This window comes from Poecilia reticulata, chromosome 13, assembly GCF_904066995.2.
Source record: "Poecilia reticulata chromosome 13, P_reticulata-male-v2, whole genome shotgun sequence".
Lineage (NCBI taxonomy): Eukaryota > Metazoa > Chordata > Actinopteri > Cyprinodontiformes > Poeciliidae > Poecilia > Poecilia reticulata.
Genome location: NC_088842.1, coordinates 33,146,070 through 33,167,687, shown reverse-complemented (window position 1 = coordinate 33,167,687; position 21,618 = coordinate 33,146,070). Strand labels below are relative to the sequence as shown.

The following is a 21,618-nucleotide window of genomic DNA, read 5'->3' as shown; positions in this document are numbered from 1 at the left end:
GAACCAGAGACCAGAACCAGAACCAGAACCAGAGAACAGAACCAGAGACCAGAACCAGAACCAGAACCAGAGACCAGAACCAGAACCAGAACCAGAACCAGAGACCAGAACCAGAACCAGAGACCAGAACCAGAACCAGAACCAGAACCAGAGACCAGAACCAGAACCAGAGACCAGAACCAGAGACCAGAACCAGAACCGGGACCAGAATCAGGACCAGAACCAGGATCAGGATCAGAACCAGAACCAGAGACCAGAACCAGGACCAGAACCAGAACCAGGACCAGAATCAGGACCAGAACCAGGATCAGAACCAAGACCAGAACCAGGATCAGAACCAAGACCAGAACCAGGATCAGAACCAGGTTCAAAACCAGAACCAGGATCAGAACCAGGATCAGAACCAGAACCAGGATCAGAACCAGAACCAGAACCAGGATCAGAACCAGAACCAGGATCAGAACCAGGATCAGAACCAGGATCAGAACCAGAACCAGGATCAGAACCAGGACCAGAACCAGGACCAGAACCAGGATCAGAATCAGGACCAGAACCAGAACCAGGACCAGGATCAGAACCAGAATCAAAACCAGGATCAGAACCAGGATCAGAATCAGGATCAGAACCAGAACCAGAATCAGGATCAGAACCAGCTACCCGGCGGCGGAGGCCCGGGCCGGGCCGGGTCAGGCTGGGCCGGGTCAGGCTGGGCCGGGCTGACTGGGCCGGGCTGAGCGAGGAGACCGTCCGGATGAGTCTGGTTCCGAGGTCATAGAACCAGAACCAGAACTTTCAGATTTTTCAAGGAGTTGAATTATGATAAATATTTCAAAGTTGTTGGACTTTCTGAACCGAAGATGGACCGGACCGTCCGGTACCGCCTGGTTCTTTTCCCTTCTCTGTGTTTGAGTTACTCTGGATTCATTTGGGTTATTTAGCCTCACATGACTGGTCGATGTTTTTCCTGCTGCTCGGAGCCGAACCGGGCCGCTGACCATCAGAACCATTTAGAAACGTTTCATTTACATTAATAACAGTTGGAAAACATCTTCCAGAGGCATGTATGAAATATCCCTGATTTTCTTTTATCATCAAACTAGTTCAAAAGTCAAAAATAACACAAAGTCATTTTTAAATGCAGGTTTTCATCGTCTGCATGTGAGGAAATCGGCTCTGGCTGTTTGCTGGAGGCCCAAAGCTTTAGAAACGGCGACGGGTCTGATACTTTTCACTCCGACGTTCCAGGAACTGACAGAGGATCCAACCAGTCAAAATTAGCATAAAAAACTAATTAAGAACAGTGATTTCTTTGCTAGCAGAGCCGCTAGCGGGCTAGCAGGGGCGCTGGCGGGCTAGGAGGGGCGCTGGCGGGCTAGGAGGGGCGCTAGCGGGCTAGGAGGGGCGCTGGCGGGCTAGGAGGGGCGCTGGCGGGCTAGGAGGGGCGCTAGCGGGCTAGGAGGGGCGCTGGCGGGCTAGGAGGGGCGCTGGCGGGCTAGGAGGGGCGCTGGCGGGCTAGGAGGGGCGCTAGCGGGCTAGGAGGGGCGCTAGCGGGCTAGGAGGGGCGCTGGCGGGCTAGGAGGGGCGCTAGCGGGCTAGCAGGGGCGCTGGCGGGCTAGGAGGGGCGCTAGCGGGCTAGCAGCGGCGCTAGCGGGCTAGGAGGGCGCTAGCGGGCTAGGAGGGGCGCTAGCGGGCTAGCAGCGGCGCTAGCGGGCTAGGAGGGGCAGTTTTTATTCACCTATTTATCTCGAGTGGACAGAACCAGTCCGTTTGTCTGCAGAACCTTGGATTAACCCTTTGCCGTCATCCAGGAGCAGAAGACGTTTTCTCCTCCCATCAGCCTCTTTCACACTGGAACCAAGCTGATAACATTCAGATCAGCAAATATTTGTCAAAGCAGCAGAACCTGAACAATTGAGACATCTGGGCCTTTTAAGGAGACCAGTGGTAGCACAGCGCTAACTTTACTGCTAACCTCTGGCTGTTTTGTAAAACCTTCAGTTGAAGTTCAACATCTGTTGACATTTTGTTTACTGTAATGAATTCTTCAGGTAGTTAAAGGTTTATATTCATGTGGTCACATTTGTTTGGTTTAATTGTGATTTTAGTTTAGAAATGTTGGGACAATGTCATGCAGTAGCATAAATGCGCCGCTAGGTGGCAGAAGTGGGACATTTTGGGCCTGACGGCGCTGACCGCGTCTCCGGTCCAAACAGGTCAGTTCGGAGCAGAAAGCCGATACGTAATGATTATTAACATGACTGTTTACCTCGGGATAAATACGATAAAATGGCGAATCTGAATGTCAGCACGATGGATTCAGTTCGGTTCTGTTCCGGACGGTTAGACATTCAGTGTTTCCTGAGTCGGTCCTACAGGCTCCCGTGCAAAAATATTGTTCTGCTTAGTGTGGCATGACGGCGTATTGCTATCGCGGAGGAAATAAGAAATGTGCGCGCTATGACGTCATAACGTGATAGTTATGTTGTTTAAACGTGATGGTTTCTTGTCCAGAAGGTGGCGGTAGTGGGCCGCACAGGATCCGGAACAGGAAGCGTTCAGTGAATGAGCATCGGAAACTGGGGGGTTCGGTGCCTCATAAAAGGCTGAGAACCACTGCACTACAGTCACATTCACCCATTCACACTGATGCGCAGCTCGGTAGGCAGTTTGGGGTAAAGTAAGGTGCCCAGGGGCACATCGACACGTGGAAGCTGGAATCGAACCTGCAACCTTCTGATCGCAAGACGACGACTCCACCCACATCCTCTATAATGTGCATTAGTTCACAAGGTAACAATTCCTGACATAATAAGCTGATGTGATGCTATAGATGAACTATTAGGAGTGTGATTGTTCATCACAATCATTTTACAAAGTTGTATGATGACTGTTAATCCAGCCTGCGATGAATTCAGATCAGAGCTGCCATAACTAGAACAGGTGATTCTCATCCGCCCACCGGTGGGGCCTGTTGTTTCCTCCCATGTTTTATTTTTATACAATAACTTATATGAAACATACAGGAACAAAATAAAACAAAGAGCAGAGAACAAGACATAAATACAACATTTAGGATGTTATAAGAAAGAAACTTGTAATGTAAATTGGTGCTAGACGGCTGTACAGAGGCAAATATAATCCCTTTGGGATTGATAAAGTATAATTGATGAATATAAACCTGTTTTAATGGCTTTATGTGGAGTCCTATGTTGAAAATAAAAAAAACCTGAAAATTGGTTTTATGTTGCAGGTTTTTGTATATATTTACCATAAATAAAGAAGTTAACGCATCAGTTGTATCACTAAAGTCCCGTTTTTCTGTTCCAAGCAAAGAAAATTCATAATGTAGTTTTCAAAACTTTTCCCTGAAAAAAGTTTGTCAGATCTTCCAGGATGGTTGAAGTTAGCACTGTAATGTTAGCTTCCGCTAGCGTTAGCAGGATTAGTGCTTCAGGTTAGCATGGCTAATGTTTTAGCTAGCAGGGCCCACAGTGATGAAGCGATTCGGCCTTTTAAAGGTGGTTTCAGCTGAAACATGGCGGTTCGACGCTCCACGGTAAACACTGAGCATGAATCTGACACTGAAACGCTTTGGTGTCGATAAAGGTTTCAATAAGGACCAGCAGACACAGGAACATTAGAAAAACATCAAATCTTTATTATATTGATAGTTATTAATATTTGAAGCATTTTCATGCTGAGAGGAAGAAAACAATCATAAAATACTGAGGGGGTTACAGACAGAGAGCATGCAGTGAGTTGATCCAACTGGTCCGACCCACTCACTCCGGCTGGAACCGAACAACACGACCGATAAAACACCAAAACAAAAGGTACACTTAGTGAAGTTATCAAAATATAGGCTATACACTGTAGATCATTAAGACTCAATGAAACAACCAGAGCTGAGTTAGTTCCTGTACGGGTGACAGAACCAGAACAGAACCAGAGGTTCTGACCGTTCTAGCTTTACTTTCCTGCTGGTTCAGTTGAAACTGAGTCCAACACTGGAAGGTTTTTATAACATCAGAGACGAGTGAAGCTGTTGGCTGTTAATGAAGAAATTCTGGACAGCAAGGAAGTGAAGCTAACAGGTGGTAGTTACAGAACTGGACCGGTCAGAACCAGTCAGAACCAGTCAGGACCGGTCAGAACCAGTCAGAACCAGTCAGAACCAGTCAGAACCGGTCAGAACCAGTCAGAACCAGTCAGAACCAGTCAGAACCGGTCAGACCCGGTCAGAACCAGTCAGGACCGGTCAGAACCAGTCAGGACCGGTCAGAACCAGTCAGAACCGGTCAGAACCGGTCAGAACCAGTCAGGACCGGTCAGAACCAGTCAGAACCGGTCAGAACCAGTCAGAACCAGTCAGAACTGGTTATAAGCTGCAAATAAACAGTTATGCAAAGAATTCAGGCTAAATGGGGATTATAGTGACACCTGGTGGCCAAACCAGGAACAGTCCACGTTTACAGAGTTGACAGTGAAGTGGCTTCACTGCGACACGTTGACCGAACTGTAACTCCACATTTACTGTACAAAGACAAACTTCCACCATCACTGGCCCACAAACGGCAAAGCTCAGCTGAGACGACACAGTTAGCAGATCCAGAGTCTGAGGGGCGCTAGCTGCTACACCGCTAGCAACAAACGCTGCGCTCTGGAGAAACGTCTCATTTGGGTGGAATGGAAACAGCAAAAATCTGCACTGTGTGGATCAACTTCAGGTTCTAAAGGTCTGGTGAGGATCAAAAGAACGAAGGAAAAGCAGCGAGTCGTCTGCATACGGTGAGATCTGAGACCAGAGCTGAGGCCAAATGATCCAGGAGTTTGGTGGAATAAAAACTGATGGTTTGTGCAGCTGCTGTTTGCATCCATCAACCCGAAGCTGAGATTCATCCAGTCGGCACCGTTTCTCTGCCCGTTACCTCCGTTTGAGTTAAATCCTGCAGTTGATCCCGTTTAAGGCTCCTGGTGGCAGAAGCCTGATCATTTTCAGCTCAGACATGATTTTATAATGAAATGAGGAAATTAAAGGAATGGGCGGATTAGATGAACTAAAATGAAGCATTTCATTAAGAACCGTCTGGTATTTACTGAGGCATGATATGAAAATCTTATTATAAAGCAGCATCATTTTAATTTAGCCAAACATTCTGACATATAAAGAGCAGCATAAATAAAAGGTTTGTGTAAAAGGTTGCTGATGGATCAAACTCTTCGTTTCGGAAACCCGCCCAGAGCCAAGCTCTGGTTCTGAACTGTCGGATCAAAGCGATCCTCCCAGCTGATTGCAGCGAAACAGAACCATGAGGCGGAAACAGATGCACTGACCGATCCAGACCACCAGGTGGCGCCAGAGAGGCAGGGCGGATTTCAGAGCATTAGCTTGGACTCGGTTAATCAGATACAAGGCACTATAGATTTTGCTATAGAACGGCTAAACCAGGAGAAGAAGAAGACGGGGGGCGGGGCTTCGCCACCAGGCGTTCAGGGACGGAGCGATGCAGAACGTAGCGATGGGTGCGGTGGTTAGGACTGCATCTCCGCGCGGAGCATCCATGGAAACCAGCAGCAGAACAGCAACCTGCAGCACAGAGAGGAGAGGTTCTACTTCACCCATCCGGGTTCTGGGGTTCCGACAGAACCCGGTTCCATAAACGCTTCAAAACCACTGCCATCTCAAACTAAAGCTGTCAGGAGTCCGTCTGCACCAAACAGCTGGGTCCGATCAAACCGTAACGGTTCTGAGACGATAAGCTGCTGACCCAGAAATGACCTTTGACCCATGTTGGTCAGAGTTCTTCTCACCTGGATATGGAGCTCTCGGAGGTCAGATCTTTAGGAGATCGCATGGTGTGGAAGTTCCTTTTCGGCTGTGACACTGCAGGCAAACAAACGGGTCAGGTTCTGTTCGCCTGAGTCGGACCAGAACTTTTCTGCTTCTAGCGATCTGAGCAGAACTTACTGGACACTTGATGAACCTTCTTCACCATGGAGCCGTCGTTCTGCGAGCCTTCTTTGGGTCCTCCGATCCTGAACAACCAGCAACGACTCAAACCATCACTTTCACGCTCCAGAACCAGGCCCGCTTTATGACAACGAGCGACACCGGGTTCTGTCAGGCAGTCCTACCTTTGGACCCGGGACGGCGGAGCAAACACTCCATATTTGGGCAGGCAGCTGAAGTATCGGACCCCGAACACCGAGCCATCGTGTTTCCCAGTGGGCTGGTCCAACTCTACACCAAACCAGAACCCTGAGGGACACCAGAGAGACCGGGTCAGACCAGAACATTGCCTCCTCTTCACTTCATCTGGACCTCTGCTTCAATGTGCTAGTTGGTTCAGACTATAGAACTGACCTGGAGCAAAGTCCGTCTTCCCGTAGAAGCGAACGATGCCGAGTTTCTGACCCGCCACCAGAACCTGGTCCCCCACCTCCACGTTTGTCCCCTCCGGGTCCAGACTAGCCACGGACGTCTTCTTCTTTTGGGCTGAGAACAAACCAACCAGCTCAGTCAGCTCTCCACCAGAACCAGAACCCAGTCAGACCTGATGGTCCCTCACCTTTCTCCTTCTCCTTCTTCTCCTTCTTGGTCTTCCCAGCCAGGCGGGAGGCCAGGTCCATGCGGGGGGTTCTGGGGGTGGAGGTGACTGAGGACGGAGTCGGATCCACAGCTTTGGAAATCTTTGAAACTGGAGCAAAAATACCTGCAGGTCCAAACAGATTAAAACATGAAGAGTGCTGGTCCATTAGAACCAGAACCGGGTCCAGGAAGCTCACTGCTTACCAAGCTTCGGAGGACAGATGAAGTAGCGGACTCCACCCACGCTGCCGTCGTTCTTCCCCTCTGGCTCGTCCAGCTCCACCCCGACCCACTGACCGCTGGCAAACTCCGTGGTTCCACAGAACCGCAGGGTTCCGGTCTGAGGTGGAGACAAAAGGGTTCTGGAATGAGTGAACCTGAGTGTGGCTGATGGAGGCGGAAATAAGGAACCAGTGTGGGACTACCTTCAGGTCGTCCAGAACCACCCGGTCACCCAGCTTCAGCCCCAGCGCCACCAGCATCAGGTTTCCGGGAATGTTGTCGTAGTTGGGCAGCGTGGCCTTGGGGAGGTTACAGCTGAGCGGCACGGCGTCCAGCAGCAGCTGCTTTAGGTCTCTGGCCACCATGGCCGCCTCGGTTTTGTCCAGGCTCATGTCCATCGGGTCCGGAACCACCTCAGCTGGAACCTGGCCCTTATCGTTCTGCAGAAACAAACCTACGGTCTGAGCTGCAGCTCTGCAGGAAGCCGCTGGTCGTCAAGCCCGGGACGGTGAGGCAGCGTTTACCCTGACGGTGGGGTTGGCTCCGTGCTCCAGCAGACATTTCACTGCATTCAGGCAGAGGTTGGAGGCGGCGATGTGGAGAGCCGTGCCGTAGTGGAAGTCACTGCATGTGGAGTTCAGCACTGAAGAGAGAAGAAGAAGAAGAAGCTGACCTCGTCTCCTGGACTCTGTGGGTGAGTAACAATCTGACACTCACCTCTGGGTTTGGCGGCTTTGAGCAGGACTCGGATCAGCTCTGGGACGTCAAAGTAGGCAGCGTAGTGCAGCGCGTTCATGTTGGTCCACCGGCTCCGCAGGCTGACATCGGCGCCCAACAGCATCAGCTGACTGGTGAGCCGCAGTGCCGCCGCTGGGTCGCCTGGACACAGGGAGGTCCAAACTGAAAGCTGCTCTGGTGGAGGACTGCCGCCACCTGGGGGAAGCTTTTACTCACCTTGCTGCACAAACATGGTCCTAACATCGGACTGGAAATCCAATCATGCAAGAGAAACCAAGCACCTGTGTCTGTCATGATCACATTATCTACTCTGAGGACTCGGATCCGTTTCTGATCTTCTGTGACTGGAGGTGAGGATCAGACCTGAAACACCCGAAGCTTTAACGCCTCCCCTCTAGCCTCCAGGAACCAGCGGCGATCACTCTGGGTCTCTACCAGCCGTCCTTTCATGACCACAGAGGAAGAACGATGAAGAATTACTCACCGACTCCATGAGCTCCGGCCTTACAGCTGTAGTGAAGCAGCGTCATGTCGGTCAAACCGTCTCGGTCGTTCACATGGCAACCGCGCTTCAGGATCTGGGAGAGACAAACACTGAGCTGATCACGTCCTGCTGCCTGGGAGGACGCCTGGCATCCACAATAACTCAAACTAGGAAAGATCAGTCGTCCGTCCGCATTCCAAGGTGTTCCCAGGTGAGATCCATGGTCCCTCCAGGAAGGTGTTGTCTGTGTCCGTCCTGATCCTAACTGACTGCCATCGAGGTGCAGCAGCTCCTTCCCGTCTCTGAAGAGCCGACACCCAGGGAGCAACAGGCGAACTTCAGCCCAAAACACAACGCAAGTCGGCCTCTCCAGTTGCTCCAAGAAATTTACTTGGTTATGAAATTGGCGGGAATTTTGACATTTTCAATGCAGACGGATGAGGGTTTGGAGATTTGTATGGAATTAACTGAAATCTTGCTCTCAACTCAAATCTACAAAAGCCAAGAGGTGTTTGGTCCTGCTGCGTCGTGGTTGGGTCTGGTGAGGCCAGCTGCTCTGCAGTTCCCTCAGAACCTGCCGGCAGCCATTTTGATCCTTCATGATCATTTTAAAGCAGTTTTCACACCTTCCATTTCTGCTCGAACAGCCCATCCAGACAAAAAGCACCAGAATCAGAGCCTGTCAGTTCTGATTTGAGAGGTTCTGGTTCCTACTCTGAATCCAGGACTCACGTCTAGATGTGTTTTCATGTCATTACAGTGAACTGAGGCGTTTCGGTGCTAAACTGAGCGGCTCCAGCTCAACTCCTGCGGTTCTGACCGTTTGTCCTGCGGTTCTGACCGTTTGTCCTGCGGTTCTGACCGTTTGTCCTGCGGTTCTGACCGTTTGTCCTCACCTCGTTTCCGATCACGTCGATCTTGTGCTGCACCTGCGGGACCCACTGGCGGACGATGGCGAACAGCTCGGGGATGGAGGTCCGCGGGTCGGCCAGGATCTCCTGACACGCCGGGTCGTTTGGGTCAAAGAAGGTGAAGGCTGCAGAGTTAACAGAGAGAGGAGACCGGATCAGAACCGGGAGACCGGATCAGAACCGGGAGACCGGATCAGGAGACCGGATCAGGAGACCGGATCAGAACCGGGAGACCGGATCAGGAGACCGGATCAGAACCGGGAGACCGGATCAGGAGACCAGAGACCTGATCCTAAATTAGATTTTTGTAATTTTAAAATCTCGTCTCCTGAGTTTGAGGCCCGATCAATAAATCAGGTTCAGAACCGTCAGCGGATCAGAACCAGGAGACCGGATCAGAACCGGTCACCTTCTCCGGTATCGTGTGCTGGTTGAAGGAGGTCTGACGTACCGTAGTCTTTGGGCAGCGGCGCCTGGGCCGACGGGTGGACCATGGCCCGGCGGGCCGGCTCCTGAACCGGACTCTGGTTCTGAGGAACCGGCTCAGCCGCCGGTTCAGCCGGAGGAGCCTCCTCTTCCTCCTCTTCCTCCTCTTCCTCCTGCTCCTCTCGCTCCTCTCGCTCTTCCTCCTGCTCCTCCCCGTTCTCCATCTCTGCCCTCTCCTCCTCCAGCTCATATTCCTCCTCTTCCTCGTCCTCCTCTTCCTCGGTCAGCTCCTCGTCCTCCTCCCTCTGGACCCGGGCCTCCTCCTGCTCCTCGTGGTCCTGCCTCTCCTTCTCCTGCTCCTGCATGTTGTCCTCTTTAGTCATGATGAAGGGCGCTGCAGCCGGGCCTGGCGAAGACACAGAGCATGCACAGCATTCAGCCCCTTTACTCTGACACCCCAAATGAAACCCCTGTGTCTGATTTCTGGTTCTGGTCCCAGAGAACAGCGCTAGCAGTGGAGCTAACTGTTAGCTTTGTGTTTCAGCATATTACCTGTGCAGCTGATTCACTTTGAACGGCTTGTTGCTGAAAATGTGCTTTATAAATAAAGTTTCCTTACAAGTAAGGAAGACATTCAACGCTTTAGCTTCTTTGCTAACTTTAGCGTGCTAACTTTAGCGCACTTAGCTTCCTCTGATTCTTTTCTGGTGATTTCTAAAGTGCTAATTTATTTGTTTTTAAACTGTCGGTTCAGTGAACAGTCAGATGTTTAGATGCTCTTATTTTGAAATGACTGTTGTTCTCCAGCAGTGAAGCAAATGACGTTATTTTTTACCCAGAATGCATTGCAGTGGAACAGTAAACAGTTTAACATCTCCTGATGTCCTAACCAAAGTGTACAGGAAGGGTCAAAGGTCATCTCCAAACCATCTGATACCCCAAAAGGCTGACAATCTTCCCAGGAGTGGACGTCCCAGCAGAGGTCAGAGGTCAGAACAGGAAGCTCAGAGAAATGACCTCCATGTCTGTGTCTACAGGCCTCCACTAGCAGGTCAAAGGTTAAAGGTCATGTTTGGAAGAACCTGAACAAATCAGATCAGAACAAACTCAGAGTAACTGATGGTGGAGGAATGATGGTTTGTCCCATCAGAACCGGGTCACTGGGTTTGTCACCAGGCTGGTTCTGGTTCTGACCCAACAGACCAGGTTCTGGTTCTCCCAGATGTTCACCTGCCAGCAGGATGGGAAACCAGGAAAGGTTTCAAAATAAAGCAGTTATAATTTAAATAAATCCGTTTTATTGTCTTTAAAACTTGTTTCTATTTAGAATCTTAATGTTTTAATTCTGCATCAGAGACTCTGAACCAAATCAGATCCAAACATTTACATTTTACTTTGGCGGGTCTCAACAGTTTGTTTTAAACCTCGTTACGTTTCACTGCAGCTTTTCTGACCCCAATAATCAGGTGGGATTTAGTCCCTGGAGGCGGCGCTCACGCTGAGCTTCAGCCCCGAAAACAGGACGTGATGCAGTCACTGCACAAGACTCCACTGGTGAAGAAAAGGCTGCCTGAAGCTCCTCTAAGGTTCTGGACCAGCCAGTAAAATCCTGGGAGATTCTGGTGAGACCGGCAGCAGCTGGAGAAAAACATTCAGATGAACTTTGACCTGCAGTCTTCTTCTGTGGTTTATTTGTTTGTTTTGACAACCAGCATGTCGTCCAGCGTTCCCTTCAGTTTGACCCGAAGCTCAGGGAACGCCTCGTTGCCATGGAGACGCACCTCGGACTCCTCTCAGCCTAAAGGGCCTTATTATGAAAACTAATCTTTCTAAGGTCATGTGGGGTCATCAAAACGTTCCTCTGCAGAGTCCAGGAGGGAAAATGGCTCCCAGCTGAAGAAATGACAGGAAGTGATGCGCCGCCTGCCGCCGTCATCAGAGAAACATTAAAAGCATCTTCTGGATCCAACATGGAGGAAAGTTTCTGCTGCTGAAGTTCAAAATGTTCAGATTGAATAAAACATTTAGACCCAATGGCGGCGCCGCTAGCTAAAGTGTTAGCTAAAGCTAATGCTAAGATGCTACACCAACACAGTATTTAATTAGATTTATTATATCTACTGAGAACCGATGAATGTTTTCATGTCTCATATGATGTTTGATGTTTTTCCATGTTGTATTTCTTCATGTTTACCAGACAGCAGCCACCACCAGGAGGCGCCCTCTCCACCAGGGGGCGCCCTCTCCACCAGGGGTCGCCCTCTCCCCCAGGGGTCGCCCTCTCCCCCAGGGGCGCCCTCTCCCCCAGGGGGCGCCCTCTCCACCAGGGGGCGCCCTCTCCACCAGGGGGCGCCCTCTCCACCAGGAGGCGCCCTCTCCACCAGGAGGCGCCCTCTCCCCCAGGGGGCGCCCTCTCCACCAGGGGGCGCCCTCTCCCCCAGGGGGCGCCCTCTCCACCAGGGGGCGCCCTCTCCACCAGGGGGCGCCCTCTCCACCAGGAGGCGCCCTCTCCACCAGGAGGCGCCCTCTCCACCAGGGGGCGCCCTCTCCACCAGGGGGCGCCCTCTCCACCAGGGGGCGCCCTCTCCCCCAGGGGGCGCCCTCTCCACCAGGGGGCGCCCTCTCCCCCAGGGGGCGCCCTCTCCACCAGGGGGCGCCCTCTCCACCAGGGGGCGCCCTCTCCACCAGGGGGCGCCCTCTCCACCAGGAGGCGCCCTCTCCACCAGGGGGCGCCCTCTCCCCCAGGGGGCGCCCTCTCCACCAGGGGGCGCCCTCTCCCCCAGGGGGCGCCCTCTCCACCAGGGGGCGCCCTCTCCACCAGGGGGCGCCCTCTCCACCAGGGGGCGCCCTCTCCACCAGGGGGCGCCCTCTCCACCAGGGGGCGCCCTCTCCACCAGGAGGCGCCCTCTCCACCAGGGGGCGCCCTCTCCCCCAGGGGGCGCCCTCTCCACCAGGGGGCGCCCTCTCCACCAGGGGGCGCCCTCTCCACCAGGGGGCGCCCTCTCCACCAGGGGGCGCCCTCTCCACCAGGGGGCGCCCTCTCCCCCATTGACGCACTGTTCTGTCGCCCTGGGCAGAGAGCCATCCTGTCAACACCTGGAGAGTTTTGTTCTCACCAGAACCTTTCCTGGGTCTCGAATTGGACTCAGTCTGGAAAGGTCCAGTTCTGTGTTTGGTACCAGTCTTTTACAGGGTCGAAGGTCAAAGGCCCATAATGAGCTGAACACATTTCACCCGCAGCTTCTTGCTTTCACAGGCTGATTCTACCGGCTTGCTGACCTTGGACTGAACCGGAACCGGACAGAACCTGGCCCGGTTCGGAACCAGCAGCAGTGTGAAACGTGTCAGGGTTGGTTCTGGTCATAACGGGGTAAATCTATCTGCGACGAGCTGAGGCGGCCATGGCATCTTCCTCCTCCTCCTCTTCCTCCTCCAGCCTCCATTTTACATCCAACCCAAACAGCGCAGAAACAGGCGCAGACTGAGGCGGAAAGAGCGCCAAACCGCTCCATCTTCCGCCCGAACGCCGCACTGCCGACCCCGAACCGCAACAACAGCAGGCCGGAGCCGCTCGGTTTGCGGGTTTTGCATCAATGTGCGCAGTAAAGAGAGAAACGCCCCGCAGCGGAACCACAACATGCGCACTTTGAGCAGCCGCTTGAAAAGCCCGCAGAGCCCAAAGCGGAGGCAGAATGTTCGGTTCGGACGGAGATCCGGTCCAAACTGCTGCTGGATGCTGCAGCGGAACAACAGGGCGACTCTGCCTTCATCCTCCCTCCTCCTCCTCATCATCACCTCCATCCTCACCGACCAGCACGAACCGTCCGCTACCGAGCGGTACCGGCCCAGTCACGGACCGAACCGAGCTGTGAGCGCCCAGAACCGCGCAGGTCGGAGTCTCACCTGGAAACAAGCCGCTGGATGAAGCTGAAGATGCTGAAGATGATGAAGATGATGAAGATCCGCTCCGCTGCTGATGCGCCACAAACAACCGGTGACGCTCCGCTGCTGCGCGCGCAGCCTCTCTCTCTCTCTCTCTCTCTCATTTATTTTTATTTAATTACCTCAATAATCTGAATCTGATGCAGCAAATTAAATAAATTATGGATGAAAGGAGCAGAATAAAGTTTATAATATTTCAGATTAGACAGAAATAAATATTAACAGCTGATTTCAGGTCGTTTAATATTCAGATTTTTCTCTTTGTTCCATAAATAGAATCTTTAACTGAATGTTTTTATTTCACTTCCTCTTTTTACCAATTTTAATATTGTTTGATTTAAAATGTTTATGTGTTTGTTACGTTTTAAATATCTTATTATATGAATTCATGCAGTTTGAATAAGTTTAAGTGTATAAAAGTTTTGATGTTCCACCAACGACTCGAAATGTGATTACAGCTAAACTACCAGCTAACGCTAAACTAGCTTTAGCTTCTTCACAGTCACATGTGGCTGCCCTGCTACACAGATTTTATGCTAGCCCATGCTCAGGCTAGCATAGCTCAGGTGAGGCTATGCTAGCCTGATGCATAGCAGCATAATCTGATGCTTCCTGAACACAACAGCTGAGAAACATCAGAATTCAACTGAGGTCAAACTACGGCTTCATTATGAGGCTGCAGGCTTTGACTAGGCCACTCCAAAACAGTTGTGTTTCGCCGTCCTCCAGTAGAGCAGCCCCACATCATCATACTGCCACCACCGAGTGGCAATGACAGGAATCTGATCTGTAAATATCTAACGTAAAAAGCTCAGAGGCTCATTTTATGAAAATGATTCCTGGATCATGATTCCAGCTTTAGAACTGGAGTAACACTGAATCACCTGAAGCTTTTAAACCTTCAGATGTTTACTTTTGGCAGCAGCAGAGCTCCGTACAGAGCGGTGGTCCATCCATCCATTTTCTTTACACCCTTGTCCCTCAGTGGGGTCAGGAGGAGCTGCTGACTCTCCAAATAACGTACCGGGCGAGAGGCGGGGTCACCTGGACAGGTCACCTGGACGGGTCACCTGGACGGGTCACCAGTCTGTCGCAGGGCAACACAGAGACACACAACCATGCACACACACACTCACACCTAGGGACAATTTAGACAGACCAATTAACCTGACAGTCATGTTTCTGGACTGTGGGAGGAAACCGGAGAACCTGGAGAAAACCCACCATGCAGGGAGAACATGGAGACTCCATGCAGAAAGACCGGGAATCGAACCCAGAACCTTCTTGCTGCAGGGCAACAGCTCTACCCACTGCACCACTGTGCTTGTGTCTTTATTTACTTCAGCAAAACTCAGTTTTTACCACATTCTGTAGCTTTCGGTGAACTTCTAGATCTGCTCCTTAGTTGCATCTTTTCGGGGTTGGTGCTGCCTCTAGTGGCCTGGGGGAGGTAACACAGCTAATATAATTACATTACTAAATCAGAATACCAAAGTCTTTATTATTATTATTATTAATTTTTCATTCTCTTAAGAATGTAGAGCTAATTAAATGATCTAAAGACCTTAAAGTGGTTCCAGTTTCTCTCGATGGCCAACCTGTTGAAACTGTGGCACATTTTAAATACCTCTGGTCGTTCCTGGACAGTCGGATCAGCTGTGCTGAAAACACTGAGTACATCTTTAAGAACTGATCTCAGAGACTCTGCCTTTAAGGAGACTTGGTGATCATGGGGTGACCCAACTAGACTCTATTCTAGACTCTAGCTGGGTCACCCCTATGTCTTGAATTTGGGGGGAATCATTTTATTTTCACTACAGAAGGGTTCAGTGGAAATGAACTGGTGGGTTCGGTGCCTCTAAAAAGGTTAAGAGCTGATCTGGAGGAGCCGCGCACAGCTGGAAATCAAACAGCTGCTCCTCTGAGACAGAAAACCAGAAACCTCCAGATTTATTAACTATAATCCTGATCCAGCTGCAGCCAGAAGATCCAGCTTAGAGAAAATTCACTGAGTTCAGCTTCTGGTTGTGAATGAATAAAAAAGTAAAACTTTTATTTCTGTTGAACTCAAACATCCAGATCTTTTCTGAAACGGACAGATTGCTGCTGCAGCTGCTACACTCACCTCAGACGTGCTCTGCTTGATGCCGTGACCTTTGACCCCAGCAGGGCTGCAGATGCATTAGGCTTCATGACTGACTGCTGCCACCCTGTGGTCATGTAGCTGAACTACATCTGTATGTTTCACCTACAGATGATGGATGAATCCTTCACTCATCAGTTCGTCTCTTCTCTCATGGCTGTTGGTGGATTTGTGTCAATCAAGCCGTGTTGAAATGAAGCCGGTTGTGTTTCTGAAGCAGAGCAATGGAGCCACTTGGACCAGAAGAATTATCCATTTAAATCAATTTAAAGCATTTTATTTATTGAACATGTTCGGAACATTAAACCTCCATTTAAAGAGTCAATTCAAGAGACTTGGGGCTGAAATGACTCCCAGCTGATCCTGATACAGTTTTAGAGGGAAAATCTCAGGTAAATTATCATTAATATAATGGATCCTATTTACAGTCACATTCAATAGTATTTAGAAAAAAACCTTTAATCAGATTTGAGACATTTCATAACTCCACATTTCATGTTTTAATCATTCTGATGGGATTTTCACAGAATATGTTCTCAGGATTTGGTCTCTTTCCATTAGAAACATCAGAACTGGAGAAACAACATTTTCCTGCTCTGCTCCAAACTGGGACACAGGATCTGAAGGTTTCCACTGGTTTCCTGTCAGGTAAGTTACATTAATTTTATGACAAAAAGACAAATCTTCCTTTGACATTTGCTCTGGCTTTTAGCTGACATTTTATTATCTTATGTAATGGAGTAAAAACTCCTGATTTCTTGTTTTATTTGTAATTTTAAAATCCCAACAATAACTTGGATTTAAACTCTGACCTGTCGCCGGCTCCGCCCCCTTGCTGACGTAGAGCGATCCTCCCCCAGTCATTTGTCAGCAACTGACCAATCAGCGTTCAGTACAGCACTGCGACAGTATCTATCATAGAAAACACGCTGCAGTCAGAGAGATTTTGAGGAAAATGATAGATAGTCACGGTCCCAGTTGTCAGTGGGGAACATGCAATCCTGACAGCCGTTACCCAGAACGTGTAGAGGGAAGCAAGTGATTTATTACATTTCCAAAACCAAAATGGAGTCTGAATAACGGCAGAAATGCAGCCCACGTCCAGATGAATGAAACTGGTGGACGGAAACTACCAGGTTATTCAGCAGGAAGGTAAACACAACTCAGTTCAATGAAAATAATGCTATCTAATCATTTCCTGATCAATAACTGAAGGTAGTTATGCTGATTTTATGTGTGTAGATTCCAGCGGCAGCATGAAAACTGGACCTGCAGTAACTGCTGAGCTCACATTTAAACACGTTTCATTGCTACTGTTTGTTTCTAAGCATTTTCCTGAAGGCAGGTTTCCACAAGCCGGTTTTATTTAAGTCATTTCTCCCCCATGTTGTACCTGCAAAGTGCATCCCACAGCGTTCACTCACATCCAGCCAGACTTGGTCCCTCATCATTTTTCCTCGTCTTTATCGTTGATTTCTCGTTATTTCCTGCTAATAACCTCACAGACCTGACCGAGGACCAGTTACAGAATTTTATTGCTGCCATCGTTGCCTCAGTGTTGATTTATAAGGAAAAAATGACTCAAAAAATGTCTATTGGGACACATGGAGGTTTGTTAGTCTGCCATGATAACCGTTGGCTTGTTGGAGGACAGCTCTAGTTCTGCAGGCGACATGTCAATTACACAACTTGTATAAATAAAGGTGGTAATATAAATAAAGATATATATATACTTATACAGAAACATAAACTATAAAGGTCTTTTAAATCATCAAAAACCATAATTGCTTACATGACCCTCTCAATATGGCGGACATGTTAGCGCCTCGCTGATGCCCGGTGTGGGCGGGACTTCCGGGTGTTCTACTCCGTGATTGGCGGGTCCAGCCTCTGGCCCCAGTGCGCAGACTCGTGCTTCTCTCCGGTACAATGGCGGCAGTCGGAGCGCCGTCCTTCGCGTTTTGTCGGGTTTCTGTCCACGGAGCAGCAGCGGGAGAGTTAATGAAGCTGTAAGACAGAAACAGCAGCAGTTGGTGAACTCTGGAAAGAAGAGAAACGGTTCGAGGCTGAGCTGGAGCTGCTCAGTAACTGTTAAAGGAAAGTTTGGAGAGAGAAAAGCTAGCAGAGATGTGGAGACAGCAGGTCAAACAGCGGCTGGATGCAGCAGAGGAGCAGAGACACGAAATACTGGATGCTGCTTTCAGCCCCGAACATCGGCTGCACACATCAGGTTTGGAGATTTACCTTCTTCATCGGGGATGGGAGCTGCAGGCCGGCAGCGGCTGCCAGGAGCTCCTAGTTAGCGCGCTGATAAAATGTATCTTCGTCTTTTCAAGGCGCATTACGGTAAAAGGTCGTGACGTCACACAGTGGCGCAAAAAGCGTATGTTTCGCATCCACCTGAATAATGTGTAGTTGCGCCCCTGATGTCACATAACGGGCCACACGGGAGAGAAACCGTTTGGTTGTGAAGTCTGTGGACACAAATTCATCATCATGAGGAGGATTGAGGCTGCTTAATATACTCTTATCTAATTTTAATAGTATTTATCCTGGACAAAATGAATAGTTTTTTGTGATTCAAAGTTATAGATATCAGATTATCTAGAGCGTTTTTCTGGGTGGAAAAGCCTTTAGATAGAAAAATTCTTTGCAGCTTATAAGAATTAATTTATTCATACTTGGTTGAGAATTTCTTCCTCTGTCATTAAATGTTAACACTGCTTGCCATAGAGGTGACCTATCTCTGCTTACAGTTAAAAGAAGCTCAGAGAGGATCTACGGCAAGCTGTTGATGTTCATAAACGAGCTGCAGACCATCTAAGTTTTAGATATAAGTTCAGTTGTTCATTATGTACATAAAGTGTTTCTGTGTTCCCTGCAGATGTTCATCAGGTTCTGCTGGTTAAAGAAGAACCGAGTCCTGATCTGGACCAGAACCACCCAGAGCCCGTCCACATGAAGGAGGAAGAGGAGGAAGAGGAGGAGCCCTGGAGCAGCCAGCAGGGGGAGCCGCTCAGCGTGAAGGAGGAGGCTGATGCCTCCAGGTCTCCAGTCATTGCTGTTCTCATAAAGAGTGAAGATGATGAAGACGAACCTCTGATCTCTGATCTTCATCAAACAGAAGATGGAGAACTGCCAAGCAGCAGCTCAGCTCAGCAGAACCTGAAAGCAGAACCTGAGGGAGAGGAAGATGATGAGGAGCAGCCTGACTCAGGGTCTGAAACTGAAGACAGTGATGATGAGTGGAAGGAGAGCAGGACTCCTGAGTCAGACGTCAGCAGATCCCTGAGCTGCTCTGAATGTGGCCAGCAGTTTAACAAGCAGCGCCGCCTTCAGAGTCACATGGCCGATCACTCAGCAGGAACGGCTTCATTTAGAGAGGAGAAACCTGTGGAGCCACCAAAGAACGCCCATAAGGTTCTGAAATATTTTGCCTGTGAAGAATGTGGGAAAAGCTTTGACAAGAAAAGTCATCTAAGCAAACACCTGAGAGTTCACACAGGAGAGAAACCGTTTAGCTGTGATCTGTGTGGCCAAAGTTTCAGCATTAAATCAACTTTAAACAGTCACATAAGAATCCACACCGGAGAGAAACCGTTTGGTTGTGATGTCTGTGGACACAAATTCAGCATCAAGTCATCTCTAAACAAACACATCCGGATCCACACAGGAGAAAAACCTTATTCCTGTGATGTCTGTGGACATAAATTCAGTGCCAAGTCAGCTTTAAATATGCACACAAAAACCCACACAGGGGAGAGACCATTCGGCTGTGATGTCTGTGGGCAAAAATTTAGCCGAAAGGCCACCTTGAATCTGCACACGCGGAAGCACACAGGGCAGAAACATTTAGTCTGTGATGTCTGTGGGAAAGGATTTAATGACAACTCCAGTTTAAAGAAACACTTCAGGATCCACACGGGAGAGAAACCCTTTGGCTGTGACATGTGTGGGAAAAGCTTTAACGATAAGTCAACTTTAAAAAAACACATGAAAATTCATATTTTTTGTAATGTTTGTGGAAAAACCTTTAACCAAGAGGCAAGTTTAAACATTCACATGAGAATTCACACAGAAGAGAAGCATGTGGTTATGATTTTATTGCCATAGATTCTCATGTGTGAGTTAGCTTAACGACGGAGTTCCGGGCGGTCTTGGGATAGCAGGGCTGGGTTTACACCAGGCCTCACGGTCAAACAGAATCACGAGAGACAAAGTAGCTCTCAGAGCATCATTTTAGGAACATTCTTAGAATCTCTGGAATTTTACGTTTTGTTGCCCAGAATTTCACCTTCATGAGATGAAAATAATTCACGAAGCATCTCAGGCTTTCAGAGAGCTGCTAACGTCTCTGACTGGTAGGTGGAGGATCTTTATTGAGCCTGAGAGTGAAGCAGGGAAGATGGAGGACGGAAAGAAGATGCTTTTTTAATTAGCTCTGTTTGGTTCTTTCATTTTTTATATTTTATAATTTGTTAATGTACTGCAGAAGCAAATTAGCTTTTGCTCTAATCTGTTACAGTGCATCAAATGGCGAAATGCTCATGTTTGAACTGTACATCGTCCCTTTGTAAATAAAGTGTCTGTCATGTGGGTAGACTTATGCCAACAGAAGGTTTTATATGTCGACACTATAGCAATTAATTCAATTTTAACTTCATCGTCACGACGCACTTTTCTTACGCCAGATTGGATTTTCTTTATATTCACTGGAGGAGGATTTAGGTTTAGTCTTATTCTGTTTATGTATCAACCAGCCACAATCGAAGCTACATACAGAAAAACTCCAGACGTTAGGCTGTCAGGACTGATTCTAGTTTAGGACACTGCAATCCAGGGGTCCCCAAGGTGGGTCCTGGAGGCCCAAGGTGGGTCCTGGAGGCCCAAGGTGGGTCCTGGAGGCCCAAGGTGGGTCCTGGAGGCCCAGAGTGGGTCCTGGAGGCCCAAGGTGGGTCCTGGAGGTCCAGAGTGGGTCCTGGAGGCCTGGCATCCTGCATCACATGAGGCTCATTAGAGGCCTGAGCTGAACACTGACAAGCTGAAAAGGTTGTTTCTACCACAAGGGAGAGAACTGGAGCGTGCAGGACCCACCTTGGGACTCCAGGACCCACTTTAGGCCTCCAGGACCCACTCTGGGCCTCCAGGACCCACTCTGGGCCTCCAGGACCCACCTTAGGCCTCCAGGACCCACCTTGGGACTCCAGGACCCACTTTAGGCCTCCAGGACCCACTCTGGGCCTTCAGGACCCACTCTGGGCCTCCAGGACCCACCTTGGGCCTCCAGGACCCACTCTGGGGACCCCTGCTGTAATCTGTTTTCCTTTTTATGACTTTTGGTGCACACTTCTTACCAGATGGTGGCACTAATGCTCCACTAAGCTGTTCAACTGCTGCTCAGCGGAAGTTGAAGAGAAACCAGTCAATCATTAGAAAAAGGTTGATGGAAACAACAAAGTTCCAAATAACTTCCTCAAATGTTTTTATGCTCATGTGAGGCTTTTTTTAACTTTTCCAAAAAAGAGTTGGTGTGCTAAAGATGGAGACACTTTTATCAAATCTGATCTGATGAGGCCAACATTCCCATCAGGTGGGTCTGAGTCATCTGATGACATCACAGTGAGTCATCTGATGACATCACTCTGTCACCTGGTTGATTCGATCCAAACCAGGAGGAACATGCTTAATTAGCATTTTCTTTTTTCTTCTTTGTGGGACATTTTAAAAGTTTGTTAGAAATGTTCATGGATGGAAACGTCTGTTGAGATGCAGGACTGCCCTGACCTAACACTGACCTTCACTTTGAACCAAATGCCTTAACAAGACTCAGGCCTGAGAGAACAGAGGTCAATATGACAACATTCAGACGTACCAGAGAATAAAAACAGGCTTTTAGGTCACTAAACATTTTGTAGAAACTCCTGCCGGCTGATGACATCACACCTGTTCAGGCATGTTACCGTGTAGCTCAGCTGGTTCTGTTGGTGATTAAAGGTTCTGAGTTTGATGTTTGTTGGTCTTTGCTAACTTTGGTAGCTATGGAAATGCTTTTAACACTGAAATCTGTTTTTTCAGCCACCAGAGGTCCTCGGCGTTGGGGGATTCTGATTAGACTTTGTGTGTTTTTAAAATTCAAAGATATATTTTGAAATCATTAACACAC

At 49.2% G+C, this 21,618-nt stretch overlaps 2 protein-coding genes and 1 long non-coding RNA gene across 6 annotated transcripts; 1 reads left to right on the top strand and 2 right to left on the bottom strand.

The window, feature by feature from the left end:
* Positions 1–5,231: 5,231 nt before the first annotated feature.
* Positions 5,232–13,404, bottom strand: clip3 (CAP-GLY domain containing linker protein 3). Its single transcript, XM_008402002.3, has 14 exons — positions 13,274–13,404; positions 9,396–9,776; positions 8,930–9,069; positions 8,034–8,127; positions 7,529–7,690; positions 7,336–7,454; positions 7,015–7,251; positions 6,794–6,929; positions 6,570–6,713; positions 6,365–6,496; positions 6,136–6,259; positions 5,969–6,036; positions 5,812–5,884; positions 5,232–5,587 (listed from the first exon to the last, which is right to left on the bottom strand). The coding sequence occupies exons 2-14, from the start codon at positions 9,751–9,753 to the stop codon at positions 5,533–5,535; spliced, it is 1,842 nt and encodes a 613-aa protein (XP_008400224.3). The 5' UTR covers positions 9,754–9,776; positions 13,274–13,404; the 3' UTR covers positions 5,232–5,532.
* Positions 13,405–15,357: 1,953 nt separating this feature from the next.
* Positions 15,358–20,061, top strand: LOC103460038 (uncharacterized). 4 transcript variants are annotated; one of them, XM_081614832.1, is made up of 3 exons: positions 15,358–15,847; positions 16,017–16,103; positions 18,340–20,061. In XM_081614832.1, exon 3 carries the CDS (start codon positions 18,414–18,416, stop codon positions 19,566–19,568), a length of 1,155 nt encoding a protein of 384 aa, XP_081470958.1. In that variant the 5' UTR covers positions 15,358–15,847; positions 16,017–16,103; positions 18,340–18,413; the 3' UTR covers positions 19,569–20,061. The 4 variants fall into 4 exon arrangements, with proteins under 4 accessions (XP_081470958.1, XP_017158557.2, XP_081470957.1 ...); XM_017303068.2 differs by lacking the exon at positions 15,358–15,847 and having other exon boundaries at positions 15,968–16,103; XM_081614831.1 differs by lacking the exons at positions 15,358–15,847; positions 16,017–16,103 and adding an exon at positions 16,358–16,607.
* On the bottom strand, positions 15,941–17,385 carry LOC145554653 (uncharacterized). Its single transcript, XR_014090632.1, has 3 exons — positions 17,248–17,385; positions 16,268–16,367; positions 15,941–16,096 (listed from the first exon to the last, which is right to left on the bottom strand). It is a non-coding gene; the product is annotated as an uncharacterized LOC145554653 (long non-coding RNA).
* Positions 20,062–21,618: the final 1,557 nt, after the last annotated feature.

Excerpts from the sequence above, each read along its gene's own strand:
- LOC103460038 (XM_017303068.2), top strand. The coding sequence starts at position 15,968 with ATGGGATTTTCACAGAATATGTTCTCAGGATTTGGTCTCTTTCCATTA. Across the intron at positions 16,104-18,339 it reads TTCCACTGGTTTCCTGTCAG|ATGTTCATCAGGTTCTGCTG; the intron begins GTAAGTTACATT and ends TGTTCCCTGCAG.
- clip3 (XM_008402002.3), bottom strand. The coding sequence starts at position 9,753 with ATGACTAAAGAGGACAACATGCAGGAGCAGGAGAAGGAGAGGCAGGAC. Across the intron at positions 8,128-8,929 it reads TCGACGTGATCGGAAACGAG|ATCCTGAAGCGCGGTTGCCA; the intron begins GTGAGGACAAAC and ends TGTCTCTCCCAG. Across the intron at positions 7,455-7,528 it reads CAAAGCCGCCAAACCCAGAG|TGCTGAACTCCACATGCAGT; the intron begins GTGAGTGTCAGA and ends TTCTCTCTTCAG.